Source organism: Talpa europaea (genome assembly GCF_964194135.1).
Source record: "Talpa europaea genome assembly, chromosome: 15".
NCBI classification, from domain to species: domain Eukaryota; kingdom Metazoa; phylum Chordata; class Mammalia; order Eulipotyphla; family Talpidae; genus Talpa; species Talpa europaea.
Genome location: NC_140083.1, coordinates 35663994 through 35678252, shown reverse-complemented (window position 1 = coordinate 35678252; position 14259 = coordinate 35663994). Strand labels below are relative to the sequence as shown.

Sequence of the window (14259 nt, the reverse complement as noted above, 5' to 3'; positions counted from 1 at the left end):
ACCAAGTGATGTTTTTAATACATGAAATCATTTTCTTCGAATTGTAAATTTAATCACAAGATACATTTACTGGTATCTTATAGTACCCATTGCCTTCTCCAGAGGTGTACCACAAACACACAGTGACTATTTTGATTGTCTTACATGCATATGTATACTTCTCCAATCCCCTCCATATTAAGCTTATGTGAGGAATCATTAGTTGAAACACCCTCATATCATCTTGGAAAATGTATGTAATGTGAACTCAGTATATGAAAATATCTAAATATCTCAAACAATTTAGAAGACACAGTTTGGAGGGGGGAGCTTATTTGATATTTTTTTTTTTACAATCTACAATGTTTTGTGATTAGTGACTTTGTCATCCATATTATGCATGTAGCTATTTTTCTTTACTGTCTTTGTTGACTGTGTTTTGTTTTGGAATTGGGGGAAAAGCTGCTTCCTGTCTGTGACACCTGGGAAGACACGGTGTGGGCCTACTTTCGGGTCATGGTGGACAGTTTGGTAGAACAGGAGATACGGACATCGGTAGTAACTCTGGATGAAGTTGAAGAACTCCCTAGAGAATATTTGGAAGCAAAGTGAGTTTGTTGGTTTGTTTTTAATCAATGTGTAGTATACTCTGTGACGTTTTTATTTTGCTCTGTATAGTGTTACAGCCTTTGTTCATATATTAATATTGTGTTATCCTTTTACTGTTCTTTCTTTTTTAAGCTGGACCTTAGAAAAAGTTTTTGAAGAACTTCAAGCTACTAATAAAACGGTAAATAGTAATTTATGAATACTTTAGGATATGAATATTTTAGGATGAATACAAATATTTTAGGATAACTACTATAGAAAACAGCAAATGTAATGCTGTCCTCTGTAATTGAAAGAGGGAAAAAAAGTGAAACCTTGTTGTATTCTTCCTTCATTTCCTCACCTCTTATCTAAATGAGAGACATTGTTTATAAGAAAGAAATACAGTTGCATATTTTAAGTATTCATCTTTTCTGTTTCTTTGGCTTAAAATTAGTTTCATCTAAATATATGCATCTAAGCTAATTTATCACTTTTGGAAAAATATATAAAATGGACATTTTTAAGTTGGGTTGTTTAGTTTTTTGTTGTTAAATTTTCTGAGTTCTTTATATGTTTTGAATATTAACTCCTTGTGGGGCATGTGATGTGAAAGTAGCTTCTCCCACTCAATAGAGTGTCTTTTTGTTTTTGTTTTGTTTTTCCAAATTTCTTTTACTCTGCAGAATACTTTTTCAAGTAATATTCTTTTAAAAATTTCAAATAGCCAAAGTAATATTATATGAACTTGACATCTTACCCGAAGATGTCAATATAAGCTTTTATAATTTCCCATTTACTTTATGGTTATTTTCATTCCCCTGAGATGATAAAACATATTGATATGTATCCTTTTATGCCTTTTCATATACTTACAACTATGCATAAATGATGTAGATATTCTGGTACAGTGTTTCGGGTTTTTCATATTAGTCTGCATCCATTACATTACAACTTGTTTTTTTTCTGTTTTGTTCTTCATTTAATGGTGCTTTCTCCAAGCGAGTGGGCATAGATTTGATGTAAACCTCACTCATTCTGAAATTAGCATAAAAATTTAACAGAAAATTTCTAATTAGAATAACAAGTGAAAATGGCAAGAAATTTTGGAAAAGAAAATAGTTATGGAGTACTTACATTAATAATAAAACAATGTGAAGATGCAACAAAACAGTATGAAATTGGCATATTAGATCCAAAATATATTTGCATACATGATATGGCATAATTGATTCTCACCTGGAAAATAACAAAGTTAGATCTCTACCTCATGCCATTGAAATAAATTCCAGGTGAAACGAGGATTTATATTAAAAAATAAATCCTGAAAGAAAATTTAGGCTAAATATAAAGATACATTTGGCAAAAAGATAAATGAACTTTTTGCTTCAAAGAATCCAATGGGTTACTTTTAAAAGGTTTTCTACTCTGTGCCTAATCACTATTTTGGTGGTGTTTGTTATTCTTGGTGCCATGTACAGAGACTACCCAAAGAATGCTTTCCAGAACTGCTGTTTATGTTGAAGGAAATGCTGTAGTTATATTACTCAAGTCACATGACCCCTTTCTTTCTGGTTCACCAGAGTGCCAAAGAAAACAGTAGTAACATACAAAACACATGTTTAATGACATTCACAGAGAATAAATTTTTTGTCATAGTTCTCTCCTTTTAAAGATAATGTTCAGTGCTGGATTTGTAAACACTGAATATATTCTAAAGGCAGTACCCTCGTATTTTAATTTGTTTTGATCTCCTAAGATTCCTCATTTCCTACTTTTTCTTTATATATGTTCCTTCAAAAATTGACATTTTTAGTTTACCAATAAGTTCATATTACAGGAAAACCACTAGAAAATGTATGGGAAATGTAAACATTTTTTTCAGAGAGTTCTGGAAGAAAATCAAGAACATTATCATGTAGTTCAAAAATTCCTTATCCTGGGAGACATTGATGGTAAGATACAGTTTTATTTTACTTTGAGTTCTTTGTTTTCTTGTAGTAATTTTGTAAAAAGCTATCAAAACATGCATGACTTACCACATCTTTTAATGTTTACAAATACCAGCCTATTTAAATGTAACTATTTAATTGTTTAAAAATAAATTTTGAATTTAATCCAGAGTATTTTATTTGATGGTTATTAACAATGAGACTAGTGATTTAATAGCTCTGTAAAAATGTGGTAAATTTCTTTTGATTTTTATCCCTATTGAATCTTTGCTTTGGTAACTTGTAGGTTTGATGGATGAGTTTAGCAGATGGCTTTCCAAAAGCAGAAATAATCTACCTGGACACCTCCTCCGCTTCATGACTCACCTTATTTTGTTTTTCCGCACTCTTGGACTACAGACCAAAGTAAATAAGAATTATTTACCCTTCTCCGGAAGGCTGATGCTGTATACCTATCAGGAAAATACACCTCTATACCTTTTTGTTGTTTCTAGAAATGGTGCCGAACTCTTCTACCTGGTCTCACTTGGTCACTCAATAACTCACTGTTGGTGACCCTTCAGGGTTCTAAGTTATAGTTGAAGAATGCTGGTGGTTACTTGCTTTTGGTAAATTCAGAAGTTTAATACTCATCTGTAACCAACTTTCAGTCAATCAGCTAAGCTAACTGAACCAGACTAAGTTCTATATGAAATTTTTTTTTCTTTTTTTCCTAGATGATATTTTGTTGTAGTATACATAGAAGACAATATAGTAACAATAGTTGAAAACTTGAACTCTGGAGCAAGAATCCTGGGTTCACATCTTAGTAGCTTCTTGTTACATAATTTGGGTCTTAGTTCCTGCCTCTGGAAGTAATATGACAATAAGATTAACTGCCCACAAAGAATTGTAGTAAGGTTAAATCAGCCAAAAGATGAACTTTGCTAGCCTGGCACATAGTTATTGCTCTGTAGTAAATATTTAAATCATTTAATAGAATTTTTATTAGATATATTGCTACACATAAGCAATTGTGTTTGAATTTTTATATCTTTTTTTTTCCCTATGAAGGAAGAAGTTTGCATTGAAGTTTTAAAGACATATATACAGGTAAATTTTGAGGATCTACAAGCGGATTTTCTTTTTTATTATTTTAATGAAAAGAAAAATCTGAATGGCAATATTTTAATACCCAGTGGTAGGAAGTCATCAGAATTTGTAACAGATTTTTTTATCATCAATACATATTGGAGGGAATTTAAAATTATTCTGTTTAGCACTACAAACCATGTATGTATGACTCCTAAATATGTTAGAAATTCTAAAGTGACATTTTAAAAAGCATTGCTTATTCTAGAACTTGTCTTATGATTGACATACTTTGATTTTTTTTTTTTTTTTTAGCTTTTAATAAATGAGAAGCATACAAACCTGATAGCATTTTATACCTGTCATTTGCCGCAAGACCTAGCTGTTGCCCAGTATGCACTGTTTTTGGAAGGTGTCACAGAACTTGAGCAGCGCCACCATTGCCTGGAACTGGCTAAAGAAGCAGGTAAAATGATTGAAAACTTCATCTGTTGGGTTTTATAAGCAAATTATCATTTTGGCTTTAGTAATATTATTTCTGATTTGAAATCTTATTTCTCTTGAGGAAAAAAGGAATGAAATTGTCAGTGAAATTCTGTTTTAGAAATAAAATTATCTGACTTATGTAAATTATCTTTTGATTTTGGCATTTTCTTTTATAATGTCTTTCATATTTTATATTTTAAAAGAATTATCCCAAATCATTGTGATTATTTAGAGAATATTAGTATGAACAATTAATTTTTGCTTTTGTCTCTTTAAAAATATTCTCTAGATTTGGATATTGCAACTATAACAAAAACAGTAGTTGAGAATATTCGAAAGAAGGATAATGGTGAATTCAGTCATCATGACCTGGCCCCGGCCCTAGATACTGGCACTACTGAGGTAATAAGGGGCATGGGCAGATTATATAGTTATATAGTTCCTAATAATTCCTCCCCCCTCACTTTTTCTTTTTTTTTTTTTTGGCTTTTATTTTTTAAAGATTTATTTATTTATTTATTTATATAAGCACTGGGTACAGTCAGAAGCGCAGGAGGGCGAGAGAATTCACTAGAGCCAGAGCGGGGAGCAGAACAGGCAGAAGGACCAAAGTACACTGCTGAGGGGAGCAGCGGGCGGCAGGAGAGGTCTGCACGCCATGTGGGACCCTCACCCCGTGGCTGGGGATCGAACCGGCGCTGTGGTGGCTGCGGGCAGCTTCACAACTCGGCGCTCAACCACTGCGCCACCGGGAAGGCCCCCTCCTCCCTTTTTTTGGCTTAATTTCTACCTTGAAATACTCTGACATCTATTTTTAGGAATTTTCCTTTGTCAACCAAAACCTTTTAAATTTAAAAATTGACAACAAGGTAAGGCCTTATATTAGGGTTTACTTATAGGAGTACTATATTTAAGGAAGTTTCTTTAATAGAGAAAATCTGGATTTCTGCTAATCAGACTGTTCGTGATTCTTGATCAACCACTCTCTCTTATGTAATTTTGTTTTCAGAATGGAATAGAAAGTTTTATCTAGGAAAGAAAAAAAATTGTAAGGAATTACATGTTAAATTAGTGTATTATAAAATATATAATTCCAGATTCACAGTCCAGTAAGTTTTTTCTATAATTTACTAGAGAACTAGTACGAGTGAAAATAAACTAAAGAAAGCTATATTCCTTCATAATTTTGTAAAACTTGAAGGAAAATGATGTTCATGGAAGTGCAGATGTAATTCTATCAATTTTAATATCTTTGAAAAAAAACAAAATCAGTGTTTCTTTTTTCCTTTTACTGGATAGGAGGACCGTTTAAAGATTGATGTAATTGACTGGTTGGTGTTTGACCCAGCACAGAGGGCAGAAGCACTAAAGCAAGGCAATGCGATAATGAGGAAATTCTTGGGTATGCTGTATTTTTATTATTATTACTTCTAACTTTTTATTCAAATTCATATATTCTTGAACCTTGTTTTTTTTCTTTTTTTTTTTTTGTTCATTTTTCTAATCCTTCCCAATGCTAGGGGAAACAAAACAGCTACTCTTACATATCAAACCTGATATTGAGAGACTAAAACATATCAGACAGTGAATTTTCATGTCCTAGTCAATTATAGAAAAAGGTAATTGCTTTTTTCAAGACACAGAAGTACGTAAAGTAGCTGCATTTAATGTAGCATATTGAAATAAGGAAAAAGTTCAGCCATCAAGTAGAAAGATCACCACTCACACCTCTAACAGAAGTACCTTGGAACCTGTTGTTACAGCTCACTGTAAAAGTTGCCAAAGTTGACTTCTGTAGAAAAACATTACACATATACATACCACCTCAAATCCACATACATATATATGAAAAATCTGTCTTTTTCACAGCATCAAAAAAGCACGAAGCTGCAAAAGAAGTATTTGTGAAAATTCCTCAGGATTCCATAGCGGAAATCTATAATCAATGGGAGGAACAAGGAATGGAAAGTCCACTGCCGGCTGAAGATGATAATGCCATCCGAGAACATTTGTGTATTAGAGCTTACTTGGTAAGACTGTAAAGAAAACCACAAATATGCCTGTCTTCATGATGATTTTTCTGATTCACTCTCAGACTTTGACCAGTTTTTCCAGAAGTGGTAATTGACTTACAGTTTTTTCTCCCTTGTGACCATGGAACTGATTGATCCACAGGGACACTGAAATCATGACCTTATCGTCATTAACATGAGCTAATCAATGCTTACTAACCAAGAACATCTCACATAGAGTGTATATGGAGTGTATATCTTTTCTTTTCTTTTCTTTTTTAAGATTTATTTATTTATGCAAGCACTGGGTACAGTCAGAAGCGTGGGAGGGTGAGAAAATTCACCAGAGCCAGAGCGGGGAATAGAACAGGCAGACTGATGAAGTACATTGCTGAGGGGAATAGCAGACGCCACAGGAGCTGTCTGAGCACCTTGTGGGACCCTTGCCGGTGGCCGGGAATCGAACTGGCGCTTAAGAGGCTGCGGGCAGCTTCGCAGCCCAGCACTCAGCCACCTGCGCCACCAGGGGAGGCCCTATATGTTTTCTTAAGTCTTAGAAATCTTGACTCTTAATATTTCTGCTTTTGGCAATAATAGAAAAACAAGTTACTCTAAATTTGTTGCAATACACTCATTCAAGATTCACTAAAATACATAAAATGATTAGGGGCCTCCCTGGTGGTACAAGGGGTTGAGTCTCAGCACTATGAAGCTATTGGCAGCCACTGCAGCACGAGTTCGATCCCCAGCCAGGGAGCTAATCCACATGGCACAGCAGACCTCTCCCGTCTCACCCTCTGCTCCCAACTCTGTCTCTGGTAAATCCTCTCACCCTCTGCACCTCTGGCCTCTACCACAGTTCTTCTACGTAAAAATAAATCTTTCAAAAAATAAAATAAAATGATTACATTGGACTAGGTTCTAGAGCTGAATCTGTGGACAATAGTCCATTCTTGCCCTGGAGGAGCTCATAGGCTGGTCAAGGAAACAGACAAGTAACTATGTGTATGTCAGAGTGATAAATGTGAAGCAAGACACATATGTAATCAGAATATCTGTGTAGAAATAGAAAACACAATATGTGAATCCCTTATTGATGTATATTATTTAAAATATTCACAGTGAAGTTTTGTACCAAAAGTATTGAACAGTTTTATTTCTTGATGCAGCAAAATTATTTCTAAGAATCAAATGTTTAAAGCTTTGTTGAAGATACATGAAAATGTTTATTTTTTTTGTACTTTCTATATCATTGCACGAAAGGAAGCCCATGAAACCTTTAATGAATGGTTTAAGCATATGAATTCAGCTCCACAAAAACCTACTTTGATACCTCAAGCAACTTTTACTGAGAAAGTGGCTCATGAACACAAAGAAAAGAAATACGAGGTAAGTTCAGTACAGAAGAGACAGGTTGTAAGTTTAAGGAGGTCATTTCTTTAGTAATTATATTACTATTGTAACAGATGATTGTCTTGTTCTACTTTGGGGGAAAGAGCATACTTTCTGTAGATTATTCTTCAAACGTAAAAGATAATTAGTGTTCACTTATGTGTTTTATTTAACTGCAGTCTATTTATACTTGCTTGACCCTACCACTCGTTAGAGTGATGTTCCACATGTATTCCTACTTTACAAATACATTATTTGTTGATTCTAGTCTATTATATCTCCACCTTATGTTTGTTTTGCAGATGGATTACAATATTTGGAAAGGGCATTTGGATGCCCTAACGGCTGATGTGAAGGAGAAGATGTACAATGTCTTGTTGTTTGTTGATGGAGGGTGGATGGTTGATGTTAGAGAGGTAAAAGCAAAAAATGAAATCCCCTTTTTTTAAGATTATTTATGCATGCAAGAGCTGGGGTACAGGTCAGAGGTGTGGGGGGTGAGAGGATTCACCAGAGACATAGTGGGGAACAGAACAGGCAGATTGACTGAAGTACACTGCTGAGGGGAGCAGCAGGCGAGTCAGGAGAGGTCTGCTGCGCTATGTGGATAGCTCCCTGGCCGGCCGGGGCATCCATTCATGCTGCAGTGGCTGCGGACAGTTTCATAGGTTGTGTCTTAACCCCTTGTGCCACCAGGGAGGCCCCAATCACTTCTTAAAAAGTTCTGTCTCTAAATAAGAGTATTTACAGGTTTTGTGTAATCTTTTTACTTATAATTTCAGCCTAAGATGAAAATACTAATAGAGAATAGGACTATCTAACTCTTGGGTAAATTATTCTTATTTAATTTATCTACTCAGGACACTAAAATCTAATTTTTTTAAATTCTGGACCTTTTTTTAAAAAAAAATTTTATGCATGCAAGAGCTGGGGTGTAGGCCAGAGGTGCAGTGTGGATGAGAGGATTCACCAGAGACACAGTGGAGAGCAGAACAGGCAGACTGACTGAAATACACTGCTGAGGGGAGCAGTGGGCGAGACAGGCGAGTCTGCTATGCTATGTGGGTCAGCTCCCTGGCAGGGGATAGAACTCATGCCGCTTCACAGTGCTGAGACAACCCCTTATGCCACCAGGGAGGGCCCTGGACCTAAACATTTTTAACTATATGATGATACTGATTCTCTGGAAAAATTTTTATATTGTCCATAAATCTTCTACTGGTTGATCTGTAATGTGTAGTCATTGGTTTATTGAAGTCCTGCTTTTTTAAATTTTCAGTGGCTATAAGGTTTAGCTTATATCAGTTGCATTTTGCTTTTGATTCAGAACTTAACATTTTTATAAGGATATTAAGTTTTAAGTTGTTAAAGTGACTTGATCTCTATCTGCAGGATGCTGAAGAAGATCATGAAAGAACACATCAAATGATCTTACTGAGGAAGCTTTGTCTGCCAATGTTGTGTTTTCTGCTTCACACCATATTGCATAGTACTGGTCAGTATCAGGAATGCCTGCAGTTAGCAGACATGGTATCCTCTGAGCGACACAAACTTTATCTGGTAAGTTCTAGAGCATTGTAGAGTTTTAAATTATGATTTGATAAGCTCTGTAGTGATATTTAATTGTGTGATATTTGTTTACAATTTTTAGCAGTTCTTATATTTTCTTATAGTAATGGTTAAGTTTTAATGTTTTGCTTTTCTCCCAAAACATGTATGTATTTTTAAGCAGTTATAAGTATATATATCAACTAAGAGAAGTTGCTTTGAAGTCCCTAAGCCATGTTAACATACTAGCTTTTGGCTACATAAATCTTAAAGAGGAATTTTGTATTAAGCTAGACAGGTGACTGATCTAATAAATAAGTTCATATTCTTCTTTGTTTTCATTCTTTTTTTTTTACTTTTTTAAAAATCAGGTATTCTCTAAGGAAGAACTCAAGAAATTGCTACAGAAGTTAAGAGAATCCTCTCTAATGCTCCTGGACCAGGGACTTGATCCATTAGGATATGAAATTCAGTCATAATTCATTTATTCTATAAAATTGCACTAATTTCCATGACAGTGGAGTTTTTATATAAAATATGTATTTGTAATTACTGGGTTTTTCTTTTGGGCTGTGAGGGCTAAAATTCAGACAATTGAATTTTGTACTTTTGACATGTTGTAACACTTTGAAAAGTTAATGTATCATATCCGTATTTCCTTGTGTTTATTAATAAAATTACATAAAAAATAAAATTTTGTTCTTACAAATTCCAGGATTGTCTCTCCCACAATAAGAAATTAAATTTCTTATTATCCAGCTTTTTCCATGTGATTATAAGTTCTCTGATATCTTAAAATTATAAAGAGAATGGAAATTAGATAACTTTTTAAAGTTACATTTCTTATATATCACAAAATTTAGTAACTTTTAAATGTCACAATTAAGATGAACATAGCAAAAATGTTTTCCAAAGTAATATGCCATTTTATTTCTTTATTTTGGAGACATTTCTAGCTTATTAGAAATTATTGGAGACATTTCTAGCAGCAAACCAGCTGCTGAAATAAGTTGGAGCATGTAAAGACTTACCATAATACCTGTTATACAGTAAGTATTGAGTAAGTTGGGGAGTACAAAATGAGTAACAGCTGAGTCAACCCTTAGGGGAACAATAATTAATGTGACTCTAATAGAAAACATGATCTAGACTAGTAACTCCTAAAGGTGGCTAATCATCTGAATGACCTGAGGAATTTGTTAAATATATATTTCTAGATGCTACTTCTAGATGCTACCTCAGGAAACCAGGAGTGGAATCATACAATTTGTATTTTTTAGTATAACGAGCCAGAGATCACTGATTCTAAATTAGCTAAGTTTGGGACTTGTGGCTTAAATTAAGAGATTGTATGGGTACTCCTGCATCCAAAGCAGACAGCAGTAGTTGATCATAATTGTCTCCTTGGCATCAGTTGGGAAGAGGTGTAGAGGCAATGAACTCTTGTCTTTTTTATTTGTGTAAACTAAAGTGATCCAAATTGAATAATTGATTTTTTTCTTAGGTGTGATACCAGCATTGTGATTAAGTAGGAGAGTGTTAATTCTTAGGAGATACATGCTTAAATATTTAGGGATGAAAGGTAACAAAATCTGCACTTTGAAATGAGTTAACTTTAGAAGTCTACATAGATATAGCAAATAGAGCAAAATGTTAACTAGTGAGTCTATACAGGGCACTGGAGCATTTATTAAGTAGTTTTCCAACTTTTCTGTAGATTTAGTATTTTTCAAAATAAAAGCTTTGGGTAGGGTTCAATAAGTTTTGATGGAACACTGCAATATCCATATGGAAAACAAATGAATCTTGACTTATGCTTTATACCCTTTATACCGTATACAAAAATTAATTAGAACTGGATTGTAAACCTGAATATAAAAGCTAAAACTATAAGACATTTTAGAAAAATGGGTATCTTTATGATCTGAAGATAGGCAAAGATTTCCTAAAACCAAAACAGAGAGCAATCATCATAAAGGAAAAAAGTTACTAGACTTTATTAAAATATAAAGCTGCTCATCAAAGACACCATTAAGAAAATAAATAAGCAAGTCAAAGATTGGTAAAAAAAAATTTTCAAAAACATTTGCTCAAAAACCCTCAAATCCAGAATATATAAAAAATCTTTACAACTCAGTAATAGGCAAAATGATAGAAAAGTAAACAGATGGTTCATAAAGGATGGTACAAACACAACCAATAAGCCCATGAAAAAGTGCTCAAGTCAATGAGGAATGCAAATTAAAGCTATAATGATGATCATCACTACACATCCATCAGAATGGCTAAAGTCAAAATGACCAAACAGTATTTTCAAGGTCACGGGACAACGGTTGCTCATACATTGCTAGGGGGAATATACAATGGTATAATCTTCCGGAAAAGTTTTGACTTTCTTATAAACAGTCACCTATCCTAACCTAGAAATTTGACTCCAATATATTTGCCCAAGAGAATATCTGAAAATAAAATCTGCCAAAACACTTTTATGTAAGTATTCATAGCATCATTTATATAGCCAAAACCTGGAAATGACCCAAACACCCATCAGTAGTAGAATGGCTAAACAAATTTTGGTATGTTTATACAAACTACTATTCAGCAATATAAGATAAGAACTCATCTCAACAAAAGAACCTAAACACAAGTCTATTAATGCAGAAATGTAAAACAGACAAAACTAATTTATGGTGAAAAAAAATCAGAACAGTAGCTTCCTCTAGAGGACCAGGTGGAGTTTCTGGGGAATCTTCCAGTGATGAAAATGTCCTATATATCTTGACGGGTGTGTTACGTAAGTTCTATTATTCAAAAATGGTACAGTTCAAGATTGGTGCACTTGAGTGCATGTGAATTTACCTTCTAGAAATCAAAAGGAGGGGTGGGGGTACATGAAACAAGAATAGTTGTGAAATCAACTAATGGGTTCAGGAGGATTCACATTGAGATTTTCCACAATAAAAAGCGGGAGGGCCTCCCTGGTGTCACAGAGGGTTGAGCACCCTGCTGTGAAGCTGTCCGAAGCCTCTGCAGCAGGGGCTCAATTCCTGGCCGGCCAGGGAGATGCCCACATGGTTGGGCAGACCTCTTCTGCCTCACCCGCTTCTCCCCTCAGCAGTGTCTTTGGTCCTTCTGCCTCTTCTGCTCCCCGCTCTGTCTCTGGTGAATCCTCTCACCCTCCTGCGCCTCTGGCCTGTACCCCAGCTCTTGTACAAAAATAAATAAATCTTAAAAAAAAAAAAAAAGTAGCGGGAAATGGGTTGTGGAGTCGGGGAGACTTAGGTTTGAAGTTTATTTTAATTCCATTCTGGTTGCAAGGTATCAGCCACAAATCTCCTTTTTTCAACATATATAAATGAGAATAAGGTAATAATTAAATTTCACAATCAGTAAGGATAAGGGCTCCTGTACTTTGATGAAGAGAATACAGATAGCAGTTTAACCAATTAAATTAGCCTGGTGAAGTAGAGATTCTGGACAATGGAAAATGGAATAAATATGGGCAATGAGGCTAGACTCAGGAAGGCCTTGAATTACAGGATTAGTAAACAACCCAACAGGCATTTGGAAATCAAGAGATTTTTATCTTTTAACCCAAATTTCAGAGTTAATATTTTTAACTTTTCAAATATTATAAAAGAAATGATTAAAATATAATTCATCATCCATTCTAAGATTATCAGTACAAATCTATTACTACAAGAAGGCAATGAGCTGAGTAGACAAAATTACAACAGGCTAAAGTCTAGGCTCTTAATTGGGGAGCAGGTGAGGGTAAATGTAAATCATTGATCAGGTGGGGTTCTGTAGATTCAAGGTGTAAGAGGTCAGCATTATAAAATATAGATTGGATTCTCCAATCTCCTATTTGTTAAGCCCCATTGTTGTTGGACTCTGAAATACATATCTATACACATAATGGAAAAAAGCACACAGCACAGTAAAAATTGATAAATTGCTGTCCTGGTAAGAAGAAAGGCTATCTGGAAGACCATGTTAGGAAGGACTTTGCCTAATTAACTTCTACTCCTCAAATCTTAGTTTACTGAGTCAATACCTTGAGGATAGTATTAAAAACCTCCCCTGCCTAAGTTTAGATCAGGTTCACAAACATTCATAGAACAAAGTTTTGTTACTTCAGAACATTCGCTAATCATGGTTTGTAACTGTTTAGTACTATCCTTTATTAAGCTCTATAAAAGAAATTTCACTTGCCGTTATCTCCCAAGCGCCTGCACAAAGCAGAAGCTCAATGAATATTTAATGATTCTTAACATCAAAAAGAAAATGAAAGCTGTCAATGAAACTGCTTAGAAAGTAAGGACAAGGAATAGTGTCCGGAGGACTATGACCAACGCTATTTTCAAGGGAAACGCACAGCCTTATCTCCTATTTTTAAATAAAAATAAATGAGCTGAACATTATCTAATCAAAAAATTCGGTAACAGGTTAAAAAACGAAACAACCAGTAGAAGCAATTTTTGAAAAGAATAACAAATTATAAGCAAATCTCACCAAAGGACAAAGAAAACTCACCTGCATATTGCTTAGAATAAGCAAAGGTGATACAACAGATAAAATAGCTATAAAGTATGGTAGAATATTACATACAACCTTACCCAGCTATGTTAGAACATGTAAGTAAAACGCACACTTTTCTATAACAATTTAAGGCGAAATATTGATTCAAAAAAGAGAATCTGAACAGTTTGGTCACCATGATGAATAAATGCGGCTCATCACACTGCCTAGTCTTCTGTATATTTAGATTTTTAAAACAAAATGTTTAAAAATATGCTGTCAAGAGTACATCTTTCCGCCCTGGCCAGTGCTAAATGCCCAGCACTTGTCTCCTATTCAAAACGTGCCAACCACGTATGCACAGCCCACTGCACTGCACAAGCATGAGAGCAGCGATCAAACAGGACAATTCAAACTTCAAGAGCGGGGTCCCACATTGGGCCAGCCACGGTCCGGCAAAGCCCCTCAAGGAGCCCGGAAACTAAAGACGCGGCTCGCCTCGCCCAGAACCTACCGCGCCTGCGCGGTGCGGACGGACGCGCCGGCGCCCGGAGTGACGTAGCGGGGGAGGGGGCGGGGCGGGGCGTGCGGGACGTGCCGTCGCGTCGTCGCGTGGTGAGCGGGCGGCGGCGGAGCATGAGTGAGCCACGGGGTTGCCGCCTGACTGGGACCTGAAGGGTTCCTGCCGCTCCCCGGCCGGGCGGTGAGGC

The 14259-nt window shown here is 35.4% G+C and overlaps 1 protein-coding gene across 1 annotated transcript in view; it reads left to right on the top strand.

Moving 5' to 3' along the window:
- Positions 1-9507, top strand: part of NUP107 (nucleoporin 107) — a gene marked incomplete at both ends in the record, with an annotated part of 28927 nt that extends 19420 nt beyond the window's left edge. The window contains 13 exons of the mRNA XM_084255986.1: positions 442-587; positions 721-769; positions 2453-2522; positions 2806-2924; positions 3573-3611; positions 3906-4056; positions 4366-4478; positions 5376-5478; positions 5946-6106; positions 7352-7477; positions 7783-7896; positions 8873-9040; positions 9400-9507. Coding sequence (XP_084112112.1) covers positions 442-587; positions 721-769; positions 2453-2522; positions 2806-2924; positions 3573-3611; positions 3906-4056; positions 4366-4478; positions 5376-5478; positions 5946-6106; positions 7352-7477; positions 7783-7896; positions 8873-9040; positions 9400-9507 — 1467 coding nt within the window. The remainder of the gene's footprint in view (positions 1-441; positions 588-720; positions 770-2452; positions 2523-2805; positions 2925-3572; positions 3612-3905; positions 4057-4365; positions 4479-5375; positions 5479-5945; positions 6107-7351; positions 7478-7782; positions 7897-8872; positions 9041-9399) is intronic.
- Between the last annotated feature and the right edge of the window lie 4752 nt (positions 9508-14259).